A 20,383-nucleotide genomic window follows, 5' to 3' on the forward strand; every position below is an offset into this window, starting at 1 on the left:
CCATGGTTATGTAATAACAATTATGTTTTGAAGTATCAAAATTGTATAGGATAAAACCAAACACGGCGAACTAAAAACGTTGCATTGGTTTGATTGAACCTTTTTATCAAGCTTTTGGTAAAATTTAAAGCATTCGTAAAACAAGTCGTTAAAACAATTATACTTGACAAAATCTAGAAAAGTATTAAAAATCAATGTTACATAGTTTCAAAATGATCTTCTGGTGTGTATTGGTAGAATACTAGCTCAAAGTAAAATTCTATTGTTTGCAAAATATTTTTAAAAATCAAATAGTGCTATTTGGAAACCTCTCTACCTCAATTTTTTATATCAAAAATCGATTTAAAGCGGGAAATAAATTAATTGAAGACATCCAAGGTTATAAATAAGGTGTCTTTCAGCTGTTTTTAAGCACAGTACAGGTTTCAAACTGATTTTAAGATATCTGTCATTGTTTCATTGTGTATTGCAAATTGAATTATAGATAATTAAAGTTATAATTAGTTTACTTTAGATAAAATAACTTCAACTATTTGGGTTTATGCAGATTTTGATTTCCATAACTGGATATAACAATTTCTTGTTCGACTCGTGTGCATAACTCCAAGCTTCAAATAAAAAAGCTCATATGTCATAACAATTCAATTAACATGTTAACCGTTTACTATAAACCATAAAACCTTTGAACAATAACTTATTGTCTATGACAATAGGATTGTGACGTTTCATTTCATAGCACTGATTCCGAGTCAAATGGTAAATCGCTGTATAATTTACAAGAAGTCGGGTGATTGAATGACATTTAACATTTTGTCATCAGATCGATTTTTTAAAGTTTTCTTACTTTTTTCACGTTTTTTTTTTTTTTTTTTTTTTTTTTTTTTTTAAATTTTATTTCTGATGTGAATAAATTGTCATACAGGAGAAAGTTCGTGCGTTGTTGACACCTTTTCTAGTTTGTTATATTCCTTACTTTTTAGACAACCATTTTATTTAGTATGTACGGAACTTAAATTACTTGCACCGCACATACTCATTGTACGGCGAAGTGAAGCGTGCAGTACAATCGCGCACAAATATTTTGCACCAACTCATCTAGAATGAATGCAATTTTCTCAGATGATATATACATTCCATTAAATATATGATTCTTCCAACTTTATAAACATTGATTTTGGATACATAACCAATTGCAATAATCAGAATTACGACAAAATGTCTTTGACAAATCTTCATCATGTAACAAAAACATGTTGTGAACTACAATCTTAAATCATTTTTTTAATTCAATGTCATGTAATAAAAATATTTTTTCTACATAAAAAATAAACGTAATAACTTAAAAAAAGAAATAATGCACAGTTTAAAAAATATTTATAAACACAACTCTACAAAATACAATGTTCAGTAGATTTATTTAATTTGTAAGTTTGCAAAAACGTACAGTCCGGAACGTTGTATTTTATCTAAAAAAAATAACTTATTTTTCTTATGCACAAAACACACTTGATTGTCTACATAAATAACAAGGAAGACAATTGTCAACAGGTATATTCTAATGCCGAATGCACAACAACAGTCAAAAAACATCACAATGCTTTTAATAGTTTCTTGTACTCGTAGTGATGTCTTTTTATCGAATTCGTTCTCCATAATCTTTCTCTGCAAAGTAAATATCTTACAGTATCTTTCTGTGGGACTTTCGTTATTGCAAAACGAACCCATACACACACATACGTTCATAACAATAAGTACAAACTCTGACAACTGCGTGAGGTAATAGATCCTTTGGCTTAATTGTCATGTGTATTGTTACTTTTGTTTGTAAACAGGAAGTCAAATCGAAGTCATGGCGGGAATATTTGTTATGTATTTGCATCTTTCTGTTACAAAAAAAAATCATCCTTAGACTTCATATGCATTATTGGAACAATAAAGCAAGTATCAAATTTACTGCACTTGACAAGCATATAAATCTAAAAAAAATCAATTCATTAAATGTTTAATGTCATTGTAAATTCCAAGGAAAATATTCAAGATATAATTTGCAGAAAAGTGTTTAGCTATCGTTATGAGTAAAGTTGTTTTTGGCGTTTATTTTGTTACATTCTGATATTTTTTTTATTTTGCTTGATCATTAGAATTTTTCTGTGTGAAAGATAGTAACAATGAGTGCATAGAATTTACTTTTGTTTCAATAGAGCTGACTCTGTTGTCAATTGCATCTAATTGATGTTTTGTTTTTTTAATTTCAAAATCTTTAAGAGAGCTAACTTTCAAAGCAGCAAGTATTGACTGTATAGGGGTAATAATGCATGTTTTATAAGAAACTCCACCTTCAACCATTCCTACACATTCAAAATCTCCTGACATTCCCTTACAGAAAACAAGCGAGCCTGAATCACCATGCGTAGCAAACTTTTCAGTTTCTATTTCAAGCTGATTCAAAAGTCTGATGGTAAACCCATTATGCTCGAACTCAAAGGTCCTTACACAGACTGGTGTTGATTTAATTCTACCTTGAGTAAAATCTGAGATGCAGCCAAACTTAAACAAATCTTTCCCCAAAACCCTTGATACACCACATGTCTTGCCAGTTTCAAAAGTGTACGGTATATTGATTCCTGAAACAAAATATGACATTTAAACGTTTTTGGAAGTGTTGTCAATGTATTAGAAGTAAGGCTTTTATTACACTTTTCTAGCAATCAAAGAGAGGACCAGTAGATAATGTTGCATGGCAAATATATAGTCTATAATATGTTCGTAATCCCTTTACCATATACATAAACAGAGATAATATCTGGTCCCTTGAAATGACCATTTTACCTTAGCAGAAGCGACAATTGTTTTGTAAAAATCACTTTAAAATATAACATACAAACTTTCAAAGTCGGAAAGAGAAAAGAAAATACAAATTCGACGAATGGAATTTAACTGACCATCAAAATGGGTTAATTGTGAACACAGATTGTTCGAAAGAATGCTAGAGTTGCTTAATGTCAATTTAAAAACCCTTTGCCATTTTTGTCATTGGAAGACGTCATTTGTCATTGCCCACTCGGGTTTCAAAAACTTGAGCTTACAAACACATTTACGGACATACGAACTGGCCCCATTACAAAAAGTTCCCATACATTAGGCGTAGACATAGATAATAATGTTAATCACAAACTCAACAAAGGATGGCCTATGTCATAAGGGTTTAAAGAACTAAATGAGATTGTAGTTGTATTATTTAAAATATAAATGACGTTTTAGTTTTGTATGGTCATATATCCAAATAACTAAAATATGCATGACACATAGTACCTATGGCTTGGTCAAAGCGAGACGTAGAACATTCAAGTCTTCTGAGGAAATGACCGTCGTTGCCAAAATGCAAAGATTTTTTTTAAAAACTTTTTGCAAACGATTTTATCATTTTCTGACCGGTTTAAAAATATAAAGATTCATGACGTATTGACGGCAAAATGATGCTATTTGCAGACACATAAGTAAGCATCAGTTTATCAATATCATTCTCCAAAAATAGTGTCTTACCATTCGGTCCAATCCCTGGGAAGTGACCTGATATTGGTGGTCTATCTTCTATCTGTATAACAGCTACCTCTACACCTGCTTCAGACTGGTCACCTTCCTTGTAGATAGCTTGTACAATGCGTCCTATCTTATTGATTTTATCTGAAACAATGTTCGGCTGACAAACGATATCACTAGAAAATATTTTTGGCCAGGTTATTTCTCTGTTATGTTCAACACATTTTCTTAATTCATCAGGAAACATCAACGCGTGTGCACATGTTATACCACAAACCCCATAACTCGGGTGGTCAATGAACCCTCCAAGAGTTCCACCTAAATCACCAGCTATTCCTGTGAACCTGGTTATCTTACACCCCATTTTGATATCATCATGATACTCTCTCGCCGTTCCGTAAGGAAAAAACAGACCTTCCCTAATATCAACTTCAACACCATCATAAGTGTTTTGAAATGCATCCTCTTCTATTGGTATAAAACCTTTAACAAGCACATATAAGGCGATACAGCTTTGTTTGCTGAAACACATAGCACTTGGTTTATAGTTTTTTGACCTAACAATACTCCCAGATATTACATTAAGATATCTATGATTGTCCATCAGTTTTCCTGCGTACTTTGATATGCATGCACTTAGTTTTTTATTTTCATCATCACTCATTATCTGTTCCCTCTCTTCTGTGCTAGAGCTTATATCAATTCCTTCTGTACTCAAATCACCGTAATTTCTTTTCATCATTCTGTATCCTATGTCATTTTCATTTAGATCAAAATCCCACATTACAGTTACAACAAAAAATATTTTCCGCTCATTTTCCTTCTTGTACGCAGCATAAACGTGAAATATATATTCTGAGGAACTCTTTATTATATTGCAAATCGACTCACAACATTGAACAACTAATTTGTCTTTTCTATCGCGACTTTCGCATATTCTGTCTAGCTCATCTTGATTTACTATTTTCCCTATTTCTTTTACTTCTTTACATAATGTACCTTTATTTTCCGAGATATTCTCTGTAAAACAAAATACCCAAAATAGAAATATCTCAGATTAAATCAAAATAAGGTCATAATTCTAAAATGCAGAGACAGGCATTTCTTAACGTTGAGGAAAGGTCTTTTTGGCAAGAAAGCCATAGTCGTAGTATTTAGTATAGCTCCACTTGAAAACGTTTTATAACTTATGCTCACACACGGATTGAAATGTATTACCCTGCAAAAGTTCAGGGTAATACATTTGGCATGGCCATTTAGTATTTAAAGACGCAATATCTATATTTTTGTAGACGTAATACATGCAATGATAATTCCACATTTAGCATGCGATCCGTGTAATTCCTGTACGAGTTATGATTCAAGAATTCTGGTGCAAAAATGTAAACTCTTGTCATCGTGGTTTTTACGTGTGCTAATAATCAATAAAATCAATTTTCTAAGAGGTTATGAAGGCATATTGGTTGAATATATGGAAATAAATCGTGTTATTTGTGATTCTTTGCACAAAGACCAATATTGTACATGTACTCTCTCTTTAAGGTAAATTTAAGATAAAACTTTTTAGGGCGCTTGTTTTTTTTTATTTATTTCGTTTATGATAGATAAGCAAATTTATTTTATTTTCAACATACCGGAATTTAAGAACATTCAACTAGATACATGAACGACTACACGTTAAAACCCCGACTAAAAATGAAGGATTACAACGATGCTTACTTATTTCATTTATTTATGTGTTTTTATATTTGAAATTTTTTCAGGTTATTTTCTTTTCCGACAAAAATTAAGAAAGAAGCCGGAGAGAACGAACAAAAAAAAAACTGATAGGCATATAAATTTGTAAATGATATTACCACACCATCGAAAGACAGTAAAGTTTACAGTGAACACTCAGAATACAAAATCCACTTCCTTCATATGTGATATATTTGCGTAGTTCAAGTTAAAAAATAATTTCAAAACGGCGCGAAACAAAAATGATATTTCCCTTTAGAGAGAGGAATGAGAATGTTGTTCTAACATTATGGAAATCAAGAAATTGAAACACTTAACCTAAGTGTTCAGTTCTATGGATAGTTAAATCCCTTGCTTGACTTAAAGCTTACTGTACAACTATCAAAATACAATGTTAAATTTAAAAAAAACTAATTGCTTAGGTTAGAAATCTCAAAATCTTAATGCACAGTCACTAAGAGAAAAAGAGAAACTATTAAAAGCTAATTGTGATGTTGTGTTTTACACAGGTATTCAAAACAAATGCCTCAACATGGAACCTTCAATGTGACAATGTAGTGCCATTCCATAAAAGCGGCGTATGGTCCCCAAGTAAAAGAATGCTTGTGTCCTAAATGAGGAAACAATTGGCGGAACTAAATAAAATGAGTTTCCTTATTGTTTTGATCACGTAAATTTTCTGATGAAATAAATGCAATTTTTTAGTGTTAAAGTGAGATGTGCATGGCCAGTTTGGAGCAAACAGATTATTCACAGAATATATTACCTTGTCTTTCAACTATAGATGATAATGTAGCATCTGCCTGTGATTGAATGATTGGTGCTGTTGCAAACTGCTGTACTGACAAAGCATTGCCGGCTTGATGGCCATAACCTATGAATAATGAATACACGTCTTGATTTGTGAAATTCCTTGCGATATGACTGCTAGACACAATATTATTACCACACAGGTTAATGTCAGATGATGTGCTATCACTGTTTTTGAATGTTGAATGAGGTCTAGATGTTGAGGTTACGTGTGTCCTTTTTGACCTCTTAGCTTTAAGCATGTTAGCTTTAGGCCTATAGCTACGACGGTCACTCGTGGTGAATTTGAAATATGTAAATAAATCACTAAAACATAATTGCATTAAACAGACTGTGGATATGTTTATCGAATTATTACATTTATGTTATTTGATAAAACTGATGTAAATAATAATTAAATGCCGCAAAGCCTATTAAGTCGATAAAGGAAGCAAACAGAGCCATAAATCTATAATTAATCAATTGAATAAATGTTACTTAATACAGTAGAAAACTTCTATAGCAAAAAAATATCAAAACGAAAAAAACATATAATTCGCGACAGCAGCCACGAGGACTAATTGAAATTGCTATTGTCTAGCAGAAATAGCCTATGTCAATATGAAAATTATGCATAAAAAAGTTTAATAATGATTGAGATATAACAGAAAGCCTTTTCAATTAATATTTAGCTATCTTTCTAAGGCTTAAAAATTAAAATAACTTATACGTTTTTTTCTGACCTGTTCCGCTTTCTGGAAGTTTCAAAAAAACGCTGTCACGTAAAAATTAATTTCAAGAAAAATGAAATCTTCTTGATAATGGTCTTAATTTGAAAGTGAGGTTTTGGTTAAACCCCACTGCAAAAACGTTGAAATCTTTTCAAAAATTGAACAACTGATTGATGTTCCCTGTGGCAACATTTTTAAATCAAAATCTATTTTCAAACTTAATTCCTAATAAATTGAAATCATTAGGAAGAACAGGACATAAATAAAATGCAGATTGAATGTCAAATTTATCCATTTACACTCCCGTGCCTAAGTTCTGGATCATATTTATATTATCAAATTTTGAATATTGGACAGAACAAAAGCTTGGATCAATAAAATCATATACGCTTGAACCTACAGGGTGGGATAAATTTGTAATAAGACTATTCTCCTGAAAATCTTTTGATCTGATTTCCTCATCTATAGAAATGAATCCTTATTACTTTATATAATTGTATTTCAAACAATTGTCAAACATTAAAAAACATTTTCTTGACGCTTCATGAAACAGTTATAATGCTATGGTATTATATTGAAAAATTGAAACTATAATATTATTCACGTTAGCATTAACACTTTTACAATAATAATAATATAATGTTTTAATTGTTTAAAGATAATCCTACTTCCTTGTTTTGTTTTATGCAATATAAAGAAACCCTTGATAACTGTTCATGTGAATTTGTCAAGTACTTATGTAGATAAATTAACCAAGAATGTAATAACATCATAAAGTGTTTTTTTAGAAACAAAATGTAACAAAATATCATTACTATTTTGTTTGAAGGAAATACAAAAATCTGGAAACAAAGTGATCTTTCGAAAGCATTAATCACAACAAAATTACTTATTTTTAAACAGAATTCTTAAAAAAGTACTAACCTGTATAACTAAATAGTTGGTCGCTGCCCGTTGAAAGTGTTTCAAAGGAAGTTGACTGCTGCAAACAAAGACAATACAATACTAGATTAAAAAAACAAGAGCCACCGCCCAGCGAGGGCCAGTTTAAACTTTATCTAACTTCTAAATTCAAACATGAAGAATACTGTAGTTACGCAAAATCAATTTTCTTGCTTAAAATCAATGTATAATTCAACTTTTATATTTGACCTTGATAGAAATGGTCATATACAAATAAAAGCCATTTTTAAATTAGCTTGTCGGTGTTGACATGAGTGTTCTATTGTCCCAGTTATAATGATAAATGTCGAGAAGACGACGTTAAATTAGCGGCAACGGTAGGCAGACAACGTTACGTTGGCGGGAAGAAGAGTTGATATGATGTCATTTGTTATTATTTCGCCGTTAATAAACATTATTATATTAGACACAACATAGATACGTTGTTTTATTATTCAAAGACCATTTTACATTTCGGTGCCGTGACAAAAACAGAAGTTATAAATATTTTGAGACTAAAAAATAAAGAAGTGCACACAAGTCTGTAATAACACGTTAACTGGGCAAATTAGAAGAATATAAGGGCAATAATACACACTTTACAACCATTCTTGAAACACTACCTTACAAACTGAAGGCACTGGGAGAGATCAACGAGGACATAATGTTGCAGGTGGACGAGGTAGACATAAAGGCCGAGATGATCGAGACAGAGGACTCTATGCTGAAAGTTCGGCTACGCAAAGATTTGGAGGCTCAACACCACGCTGCCGTAGCGGTCAACCGTTCCCCGTGAGAAGAAATGTTGTTAAGTAATTAACTTTCTCTTTAAAGCCTATCTATTCCTTTTCTTTAATTATGCCGTCGTACTTGTAATAAAAGAGGGACTTCACTTAGTCGTTATATGGTGTTTTGAGTTCTTCTTAATGTGATAATGTAGTTGTCGGGTAAATTAGGATGATCAGGATGACCATGTTAAGAAAGCAGTATACTGGTCATTCTTAATGCAGTACTTTTGATAATCATGTAAGTAGTCAGAAGCTTGTTCTTCCTCTGCGGCTGGATTTCTTGTTTTCAGAATCGCTCAAGATTATCAAAATCCGATGCAGATGTAATGATGTTCATAATGTAGTTCTTAGCTAAATTTGACAACTTCACCGGAAGTAGTCCGGACAGAAGAAAGCTGATTTTGAATTAACAGCTGATGGTCTGTCGTTCCGTATTATATGGTCGCCAATGATTTCCAAATAGTTATCTCCTCCTATGAGTAATGATATATTTGTCAATGTCTGGTACTGGGTTTGCTAATTTAAACCTCGTGAATATGGAAAATGTGCGACAGCTCGTATTTGGTTACGTATAGGCACATCAATGGACGTATAATTAAAACATCAAAGGCAATTTTCGCTGAGTTGTAGTTTATCAGTTAAACCATGTCGGTTTGAAAATGATCGGCCTTCTTAGACTCTACCCCGAATGTAGCAAAAAAGACAACTTCACACCAGCGCCTCTGTAATTGCTGTCAATCAGCGATTTCATGAGCAATAAATGAACGTTGAGCTTCTTTATCAAATTATATGTTTGCTTTAGCACAGGTTTAGCCTGAAGTAACCTCAGCAACAGCAGTCTTTTAAGCAGTACCTTGTTACTAATTTGTGATATAAAATGCAGAAAAGCCGACTATGCACTTGAACCAGAAGTAAGATGCTTTGATGATTCATTACCGGAAGTAGGGACAAAACTTGTTCAGTGAGCTTCCGATATTCTGATTGCAAATGTTGGTATGGTGTTTCTGGTTGCATTTTCTACAACGGCGTGACAGGAAGCAATAAGGTGTTGAAAAACAGTTTCTTATGGTGAATAATGACTTTTCTCTCCTTATGATTTAAAATGTGTTAAAAGTAACTTGCAAAATGATTTTCACTTCAAAATGGACATGTAGGTCGTTGGGATATTCGTACTCCTTGTATATGCTTAATGTGTTCTTCTTTTGTTTTGGCCTTGTGCTTGTAAAGATTGACACAGTTGCCATATGTAGTCTTTGTAAGCTGGCATGTGTCTGCTACATTGATCTCCATCTTTAACCCTTTCGCTGCCAGAGGGTTATTTATTTATTGATCACCTATTTGCCAGAAGGTTTTCTAAGAAATTACTATATTATTAAATTAATATAATTATTATTATTTGTTATTAGTATTATAATAATTATTCATGTTTCTAAATCTGCTAGTATATAATAATTATTGTTGATGGTAAAATTATCTATATATTTATTATAATTATTATTATTATTATTATTATTGTTATTAATATTTTAATTATTATTATTATTATTATAGAAACGGCAAAAGCCGTCCATATGGAAAATACGTCGGAAATAACAGGGATGGCAGTAAAAGGGTTAGTTCGGGAATGTGCCAGAACTTATGTACTTACAGAACACACAAAAAATGATGGCATCTGCTGGTTTAAACTTGCGGGCCTGAGGCTGTGACAACAGTTCCCTGCGCAGAATTGCGGAAGCGGAAGTAGACGGAAGAACTAGCGGAAGTTGAAGCCGTAACTGAAGAATTAACTAACATCCTCGGTATGAAATGGGACCCGATATCAGACCAGATTTTCCTAGCACAGAGAACCATTTCTACTGCCTAATATATAAGAAAAGGTGTCATACTCAAAGAAACAGTGAAGATTAATGTTACCCTTGGCTTCCTGGCCCATCTCAAAAAACGTACAAAAATACTTTTCCAGATTTTGAAATAAAAATTCGAGTGGCATATGTCTTTGACTTACAGACCAAATGGCATAACATTGCTGAAGACTTAAACAGTGTAACCCCTACCAGATACCCCAAAAGTTACTTAAGGAAACTGGCTCTATGGTATTTACTTCCGTACATGCGACAGTGCTGCTAGCACATCCTCAGAAAATCATCTTCATGTGTTTAGCGTCGCCAGCCATAAGGTTTATGGATCAGTGATATACATGGTGACCGGTCTGCAAGTATTATGTCAAGGACATGTTTCGCACCTGGAAGCTTCTGACATTATCAAAACTTGAACCAATGACTGCAGTGATTGGTTAAAGAATTCAGCAACACGTACAACAGACGATTCCTACAGCGTCCGTACGCAAGTGATCTGACAGTCAAATTGTTCTTCAATGGCTTTCCTCCAAACGGAAATTGAAAACAAGAAAAAGTATCTGAGAATCACCATCTTACAGAGAGCAAAAGGTGGATGTGTATCGTCCTACCGAGCGCAGTCCGGCTGACATGTTGAGCAGAGGAATTACAGCTGCTGAATTTCTGAAGAGCAGATTATTGGAGAAAAATCCTGATTGGTTGACCGATGACGGTGGGAACCCGGGCCAACCTGTTTTGCTCGCAGATACGGAAGAAAAAGATGACATACTTCTTACCATAACAACCTACGGCATGATTTTATTGATATCAACATATTCAGCTGTTCAGAAAATTACTAAGAGTGACAGCCTACGTGATAAGATTCCTTCAACATTGCCAATCTGCAAAAACTTAATAAAAACCAATAAGACGTATGCTCTGACGTTAAATGTTAAAGAACTTGCCGATGATGAGAATATGATAAACAAGATCATCAAGGAAAGGCGGCGTTCAATGAACGCAGCCCCCATTTGACCTAGCAATAAGAACCAGTGGCAAGGAGCCCAGTCGGACCCCAAACAAAAACAGGACAGGGCAAAGACAGAGCACGGACAGGTTAATCACTAAATGACAAACAATTTGTAACTGATTAGGAATTCAAAGAAAACAAATAAATGATTGAATAATAGGTCCACAAAGTCAAAGGCGAAGGGGACAGGAGACCGGGGAAAGGGGGGGGGGGTTAATCAAAGAAATAAAAACTAGGGGTAAAGGGGAATATACTTACCGTAGACGAGAAAACAACAATGGACACAAGCAAAAGTGTCACCAAAACAGTATGAGACAACATAGACATACATCTGAGGAACACAGAGGGGCGCCGCCTTGGAACGGTCAGCAGCATAATAATGAATGCTGGGGAGTTTAAACTAAACCTCGCTGTTAGCTCCACCATGTTCCTATAAACAAGACACCGTAAATAAAATGAATCCCCGCCAAGTGAAATTCTAACAGTTGTTATGGTTACAAAAGGTTAAATAAGTAAAACACTAAAATGATCATGTAGAAACATATAAAAGTAAACCCAATGACCATAACAAAAGAACTCGATGTCTTAAAGGAAGACATAGCAACAAGAAAATCACTTACAAGGGTCCGACGAAGCAAGACAGAAGACAAACATTAAGGCAATTCAGTCCCAAAGGGCTTTAAGAACTGTCCATCATAGAGTCTCCCACTTGGTCCGTCAGATGTAATCAAAAGAGGAAAGCGTAGCGTCCAACTGTAAATGGGTTGAACACTAAGCATGCGGTATTTCTTAAAATAGTAGGGTCATAACCTCATGTGACTGATTAATATCACCGAAGCTTTACATGTGTTTTGAAAAAAAAACGAACATGAAGAGGGCATACAATTGTCTTTTTGCTTATGCTTCAACCAAAGCTGTTCATTTTGAGGAAGTCTCAGATATGACTGAATGCTCATTTTTAGTAGCATTTAGGCGATTAAGTAGCAGAAAATCTCTATGGAAGATTATGATATCAGATAACGGAACAAGTTTTCAAGCAGAAGCAACTAGAACTGCCATCGTCATGGCGTGAATACCCCCGCATACCACTTCAGAATCAACAGTGGTCATTTAGAGCTCAAGAACAACCTGCCAGTCACATCTGAGGTTACTAAGCCAGTCAATTGCTAAGTTATGTATTCTACAGGCTTCAAATGTAAAATTGTCAAAATCAATACACTGCAGACAGGCATTCTTAAGCATTTGAGCAGACAAGCTTATTATAGTAAAAATCCCAATGACCTTGACCTTTGAAGTTTGTTTCATTTTACGTATTTCAGTCATATAGGCGGGAAGATTCCTAACCATCGTTCCTGGAGAGTTACACCAGTACTAGTCTACCTTCCTCCGTGCTAAACTATCAAAGCATCTCCCGGGGATCGAAACCACGCCAGAGAGGTAACTGGATTAGAAGTCATCGACTCTAACCCCTCGACCACGGAGATTATGTTCATGGTGGGGATGGTAAGCAGAAATATTTTGATTGTGTTGATGATGATGATGATGATGATGATGATGATGATGATGATGATAATTTGATGGTAAAATGTTACAGGCGGTTCACAAATATTTAATGTATTCATAAGTATTACCTTATATATTTGTTTACTTATTAGTGACATGTTATTATTTCGCATTGTATGTTAAGGACACACAAGAACAAAGGACATAAATAATATCTGAACAAACGACAGAAATAATATCTCTACGAATCATGCATAAAAATCAGAAACAAAAATGGTAAAATTAGAGGAAAATGAGGAAGAGTCTTTTTATATTCTTCAAAAATGCTTTGATTTTTACATGAATGATAAAATATTGAAAATTTATCTTGTTTTAGCACGCTTTTCTCTTTTATATATGGTGTTCAGTGCACATATGGATAAAAGAAAATTCACATATTTTTTAATTGATGCTTAATCATTAGATCCCCGTGAGTAAGTTTCTTTTTCTTCAAAAAAGCCGAGCTAGAAGTGATTTCGTCTTAATAAAAATAGTTTAACATATTTAAAAAAATATATAATTTAATTTAATCATGTACACAACATAGCATCGAACTAGCTCAAATTCGATTTCAGTAATCGTACAGTAAAGTCTTCTTGTAAATTTCTGATATGCGCATTATGTCGCAACTTTAATCTTAAATTTGGCGGCCAAAGTCAAACAAAGGTCAATGCCATTATTTTTATTATCCAACATGTCGATTTTGTCAAAAGGGTTCTCTTGTCCATTAAACATCTAATTCTAAATCAATGTAATCTTATATGAAATATTACACATTGATGGTCAAGATTGATGGTCAGTTTTTTTTTCTTTTGCCCAGGTATAAATCAGATCTATGAATAAATAAAATTGAGGTCAATGTTAAGTTCGATAAAATCTTCTTTAATAAGTTGTCCTTACCACTGCTTTACCTAACTATCTATTCATTACTGACAAATTGAATGCCAATTAAACAAAAAGTCTGTAAAATTACAATAATTTGACCTTCAGAGCAAGTATCCTTTTTGAGTCAAGGTCGAATTGAGTTTTATTTTCTTAAACGCATATTCCTAAGAAAAGGTGTGCTCAAATATGAAGATAATCCATTTGTAAATGACAATATTATGCAACTTACAGCAAAGTCGAGCAAAATAGATGGATCTGACCTTTAAGGTAAAATTCATTAAGAAGTGAAGGTCATAACCAATTAAGTCCATTCATAAATAGCAAAGTTATAGTCAATTATAGCAAAAATTGGTAATTATCTTTACTGTAAGCAATGTTTACCTTTTCATGTTTTTCAACATTGATAGTGGAAATTTTGATTTGATCACAGGATTCAATCATAAGATGCGTGAGCTCGTTTTGCGTTGAAAGGTTTAAAATATAAGCACAACCTCCAACTTTGGGTTGCACACCATCCGAACGTTTTCCAGATAATCTTTTCAAATGACCTTCACCATCAGGCTGATCCGATACACCTCTTAAATGATCTTCAAAATTTGGTTGACCATCAGACACCCTAATTATTGTCAGATGTTGTAACGGTGCTTGTTCTAATAATGGTATCAGTGATGCTATATTAACAATTACGTCTTCCAGGTAAACTTTGCTTAGTTTTTTGGCTGATGCATGAGCAAATTCTAGTACTGGTATCCTAGTATGAGTACAGACTTTACCATATAGATCACTGTTTACGATGTATACTTGTTCAAGTTGTTCAGTATTTAATCCTGTAATTACTAAAGTTAAACAGTTTTTTATTTTTAGCTTTTGGAGTTGATGATGTCTAGACAGATCAATATTTATATAATCATTACTCAACGTATCAGTTACAGAATCTAATGTCAGTTGTCTTAAAAATGCTGCGTTTTGTATAACTGACTGTAGTGATGTCATATCTATACTTCCATGACATTTTTCAATGTACACATCTGTCAAATTGCTGGCTGTTAAAAAGCAAGAAAAACCGTCACATTGTATAATGTTTATACTTTCAAGATGTTCTGTGTCGAGGTTAGAAATATCTATATAACTACAGCCAGTCAGAACAAGTGCCTGTAGCCGGTTCACCATAGAGAGATCTATATCACAATCAGTCACATTACTTAACCTAAGTTGTTTTAAATATACTTTTTCGGCAAACAAATAAGGAAATCTTTGATATTGATTGAAAGGGTTCAAAGATACATGCATGTTTTGCATGTGTTTGCATTTTGTGACATATTCCCCAACGTCTTTGTTGTATTCACCAAATTCATAACTAAAGTCAATATACAGAGATATCACATACTCTGGGTTTATTTTGTGAAGAGGTGGAATAGGTTCATCGCCACTTATGTAAAGATCACTCAGGCTGATAATTGTTGTGTTATCAGAGTCAAACTCGTTAAGACAAAGTACCATGAGCCTTTGTATCTGAATTAATACATCATGATATCGTATATCCTCATTTCTTCTATGTTGTAAAATGTGTCCATCCTCATTCACAATACTGGAAATTCTTTTTGACAAACTTCCAATAATATCGGGGGACAATCCACAAAACAGTTTAATCAAATTAGATAATTGTATTACATCACAAGTTAATTTGCATCTTAGAAACAGAAGATCTAGAGCCGTATCCTCTCTATTTGTAGAGGCGGTTTGAGCCGTACCATAATATATTGCAAGATACAATGCGGCAAAAAACTCAATATCACAGATATGGCTGAATGAAAATTTTGTTTCTTCAAACAACCGACCAAAGCATCTACTTTTATTGAGGATACCTAGATCTGTAAGCTGTTTTATGTCATCTTCCGATAAATGCATTTCAAGATTTGACAGACCAAATGTGGCTTGTACTTTGTCAGAAGTACAAGTTTCAAATGCTATTTTTCCTAGACGAAAAAGAATGGGTATATATTCCTGTATTCTGGGAAATCTGTTTAAACTATTTATCGGATTTAAATTATTGTAATCTACTATTGGTCTAATGAGGTAGGGTCCTTTTTTTCTGCGGTCTGAATAGGCAAACATGATATTCAAAATTACACAGTGAGTTTCGCATACGGATTTTCCTATGTCTTCACCATTACAGTATAACCACAATAATTGCTGCAAAATCAATGGCGTTTTCACTACATGTTCTATATGTTTTATCTCCAATTTTTTAATGAATTCATCGTATGTCTTATTGGTAACATGCGTGTTAGAAATATACCTTTCGATGAATGATCGTAATGAATCACCAGATATACCTAATAACTGTAACTTGAGATCCACTTCTGAGTTTTCCAAATTAAGAATTCCTTTTGCTGATGGTCTAGATAATGTAATGACTGTTGCATCGTTTGTCTTGTCTCCGTTTGGTATCCCGTAGCTTACATGTGGTTTACACACAATTTCTTTAGGAGGCGTCCATTCATCCAAGCTATCAGCAATGATAAGACAACGCATTGAGTCTTCTTGGAATATTTTGTCAATCAACTCTGAATTTGAAGTGAGGTCTCTTGTAATTTCTTTAATCATCTCAACTGTTGAGTCAGACTTAAAAGCAGACATATATTGTAACGGGATATAGAAAAGAAATTCATATTGTGCTACCTGACTGACATTATCGTACTCACTTTTTCTATTTACATCACTGGATACGGCTTTTGTTGCGTCATGACCATTTTCAAAGCAAATCAATTCATTGGTGCTACTTTTTACGGCGTCACACCAGTTTTCAATCATCATTTTACAGAAAGTACTTTTTCCTGTTCCAACATCGCCCAATATATAAATCTTTTTATTTCCTTTCGTTTGAAAATGTTCGTGGTATCCTTTCACGGTGTTCTTCCCTGGCTCACTTTTATTAGTATTCACAGATTGATTTTCCATTCTGTTATATCGAACTTTATCCAATTGATTTGTTTCCACGTCTGCTTTTCTGCTATAAAGTATCGTATCCTCTTCTTCCGCTTCTTCCGCAGAATTTCTGGCAGTCTCTCCTCCTCTTCTATTCATATCTTTTTTTTCTTCAATGACTTTTATCTCAGGGGGTACATATACATCTTTCACGTTGATGCTTTCTTGTTGTTGTTTCAATGGTGACAGTGATGTTTTCACATAATACTTCTTGTAATATTTAACAAGCTCGTCTTGTAACTCTGTGCAAAAGGTAAAATCATGGAGAAAATGCTTACATCATAAGATTATGAAAATTTGACATAGGCTCAGTAATGCTAGTGATAAATAAGGACTGGATAAGTGCCGCTATTTAAAGAAGCATGATAAATATTGTTGTCTCAATAATTTATGTAATTACCAAATTTGTAAATCTTCAAATGCAAATTTAACTTCTTTATAACATTACTATGGTTGACCAGATGCGTGTACTGGCAAAAGGATGTTAGTTGATTACATATCAAAACATGTTTATGTTTAAATCAAATCTATATGTCCTTAAAATAAAACCAACTTTATTCCAAATGGCTTTGCAATATGTTAATACAGATATAGATGGAAGTTATTCATTGTCAAACTATTAAAAAACTACTACAAAATACTCCCGTGATCGATTTTTTCCATATAAAAGAAAATGGATTCCTTAACAATCAAACAGCAAAATATTGTCAAATTGTGCAGTCAAAAATCGATTTTTTGTTTGTTTGATTGTTTTTAATATCGCACCAACACAGTATAGGTCATATGACGACTTAGAAGCTCAGCTTTACGTGGGAAGGAAGACCTCATGTGCCATTCTGTGCATTTTTTCGGACACGACCGGGCACCTGAGTAGAACCACCGACATTCCGTAAGCAAGCTGGATAACTTCTTCACATGAAATAATCATAAGTCCCTGTCTAGAATCGAACCCACAGCGATGAAAAGAAAGTGGTTTGAGGTCAACGACCTCAACCACTCCGCCATGCACGCCCCGAACATCGAGCTTACAATTAAAAACTGCGAGAAGCGTCGTAAAATATGTATAAATGAGACGTCGATGAAAATAAACTATTAGTATTCGAACATTCCGTTTTTATATATTCCATGTTTTGCTTTCAAAGACTTCTTGTAAAAAAGATTCTGTTAAAATCGGATAGCCCCGGCAAAGAATTTTTAACAATAAAATTTGACGCGTTATTAGAAAGGATGAGACAATGAGGTAAAATAATTCTCAAAAACACTTCTTCCTTTTTAAGCTATTTATCGTTTTCATTATCAGTTAATAACGACAAGATTTAATAGAAAATATGCGACTGGTAAATTCTCCGCCGAATAGAAGAAAATTATGAAAATGGAAACTTGTAGTCCATTTGGACACAGTGACATTAAAATACGCATGAAAGGGCAATAATCCAAAAAGTTCAAAATCATGAAGCATATACAGAGCAACAAAAATAACGATATGGGGAGTTGTTTTACCTGTCGACTATCTTCCACTGATGTTTCAAATTACATGTAATTTGAAACATCATTGGAAGATAGTCGACAGGTAAAACAATAATAGAACCGTTTATGAGTTATGGTGTTAACGAAAAGTATGCTGGAAAAGAAACAAAAGACAACTTAATTTAAAATGTGAATTGAAGAATTTTAAGACTTAAAAGGACCTCACTGAAGTTTTTTACATGACAGAACTTGAAATATTTTCCGACATTTGTAAACCATTTAATGAGAGTGTTAACCAATAATTTGCGTACATATTTTCATAATTTATCATCCCTCGTCCCTGTTTTCAGTATATTCATTTTTATTGTGCAAAATGACACACACAAAGTATGAAAATTGTTAAGAAAAACTCTTTCTCTCAAATTTGGCTAAATATCACTAAAAAGATATTAAATGTAATTCTGAGTATAGTTCTAAATTATCCTTTGCAAATTGCTGCTTTACTTGATCTTTGTAAAACGTTAATATTTGATGTTGTCTTTTTTGACCTCAGTGGAGATTCTTTAAGTACCGCGCTTCTTTTTAAAGATACCTATCAATCTATAAAATTTCAAGTTGATATCAAAACACTTATCATGTTGCGTTCTGGCAAAAATTAAGCATGAAAAGTACCGAAGGTCGGACGGACGATGGCTTTTTCGATGGGGGGATAACAAGCAACTCTAAATCAATTCTAGATCATTCATACGTTAACAAAATTTAACTGTTTAGCAACACCAGTATATTGTCAGGAAAATTCATTTAACCGAAGATATTAAAAGTCCGTTCTATAATTCACACACATATACTGTAAACAACGAACATACATGTATACTTATAGTTTATTTACATCGACCCCCGTTTTGCAATTATAGAACAGCAGGTGACATTATGATAACTTCAGTATAGTATAGATTTAATGTTTTAAAGCTGCATGTCCTCGATGAGCCAAATCCTTTCAAGACATCAACCCTGCGAAAACTTTCCTGAGATTTTAAAGTAAAGCAAAATGATGAAACAGAAAAGTAATGATTTCCATGTTATGTGCGATATATGATTAAATTTCCAGTATACTTCACCATACCTCTACAGCCTTACTAACACATTGGCATATTTGGCCTATTTTTGTAATTTGCAAGGGTGTAAGAGCCGTTTGCAATGTGTATTTTTGTTCACTTCATTTATAGATTTTCAAAATTATGAAATAAACAGGTATGTAAAGATGTGCTGCTTTAACTCAAAACACTTATTTATCACCACACAATCAAATTCATATATAAAAAATACATTCTTACTTTGTTTATTTTCCAAATACTCCAGTCTTTTCTTTGTCTTCTTTTGATTACCTATATCTTTAAAGGCAGTTATGTCATCCTCTATCTTTGACAGACGCTATCAGACAGAACAATTATAATAATAAAATTTCAATATGGTTTTGCATCATGGGTTATCATCCAAAGACTTTGAGCATTTTTGAACGAATAACAAGCAATAACTGTTGATGTGATTGTATGGACCGCTGTGACTGTCTTATGTGATCAATGTTTTTGATATGATATTATTTTGTCGTTTAAGCATGTGCAATTCACATCATGTCTTGTCAATGGATTATGCTGACTTGTTCAAATAGCATGTTGTCCAATTATCACGATGACATGTGCAGACAACATGTTAACTTGTCAAAGTTTCGTGATGATTTGTGAAAATAACAAAATAACTTGTCAAAATATATAATGACTTGTGCAAATGACAAGTTAACTTGTCAAAATATAATGATGACTTGTGCAAACGACTTGTTAACTTGTCAAAGTATTGTGATGACATTTGCAAAAGACATGTTAACTTGTCAAAATTTCATGATGAGATGTGCAAACGGCATGTTAATTTGTCGAAATATCATGATGACATGTGCACAAGCGTGTTAACTTGTCAAAGTATCGTGATGATTTGTGCAAATAATATGTTAACTTGTCAAAATATAATGATGACTTGTGCAAACACCATATGTTAACTTGTCAAATTATCATGATGACTTGTGCAGACAAACATGTGAACTTGTCAAAGAAGGGT

General features: G+C 33.3%; 1 protein-coding gene across 2 annotated transcripts; it reads right to left on the bottom strand.

Annotated features, from left to right (window-relative positions):
* Window positions 1-1,734: 1,734 nt before the first annotated feature.
* LOC132740174 (uncharacterized) lies at window positions 1,735-19,837 on the bottom strand. Of its 2 annotated transcripts, XM_060728031.1 has the most exons (6): window positions 19,609-19,837; window positions 14,201-17,049; window positions 7,722-7,779; window positions 6,044-6,151; window positions 3,544-4,560; window positions 1,735-2,624 (listed from the first exon to the last, which is right to left on the bottom strand). In XM_060728031.1, the coding sequence occupies exons 2-6, from the start codon at window positions 16,904-16,906 to the stop codon at window positions 2,122-2,124; spliced, it is 4,392 nt and encodes a 1,463-aa protein (XP_060584014.1). In that variant the 5' UTR covers window positions 16,907-17,049; window positions 19,609-19,837; the 3' UTR covers window positions 1,735-2,121. The 2 variants fall into 2 exon arrangements, with proteins under 2 accessions (XP_060584014.1, XP_060584015.1); XM_060728032.1 differs by lacking the exon at window positions 6,044-6,151.
* Between the last annotated feature and the right edge of the window lie 546 nt (window positions 19,838-20,383).

This window comes from Ruditapes philippinarum, unplaced genomic scaffold, assembly GCF_026571515.1.
Source record: "Ruditapes philippinarum isolate M1 unplaced genomic scaffold, ASM2657151v2 ctg6796_1_1_1_1, whole genome shotgun sequence".
NCBI classification, from domain to species: domain Eukaryota; kingdom Metazoa; phylum Mollusca; class Bivalvia; order Venerida; family Veneridae; genus Ruditapes; species Ruditapes philippinarum.

Coding starts and splice junctions, on each gene's coding strand:
- LOC132740174 (XM_060728031.1), bottom strand. CDS start 16,906: ATGAATAGAAGAGGAGGAGAGACTGCCAGAAATTCTGCGGAAGAAGCG. Junction 7,780..14,200: donor ATGTTGAAAAACATGAAAAG/GTAAACATTGCT, acceptor CTTTGTTTGCAG/CAGTCAACTTCCTTTGAAAC. Junction 6,152..7,721: donor CCAACTATTTAGTTATACAG/GTTAGTACTTTT, acceptor CATTATTCATAG/GTTATGGCCATCAAGCCGGC.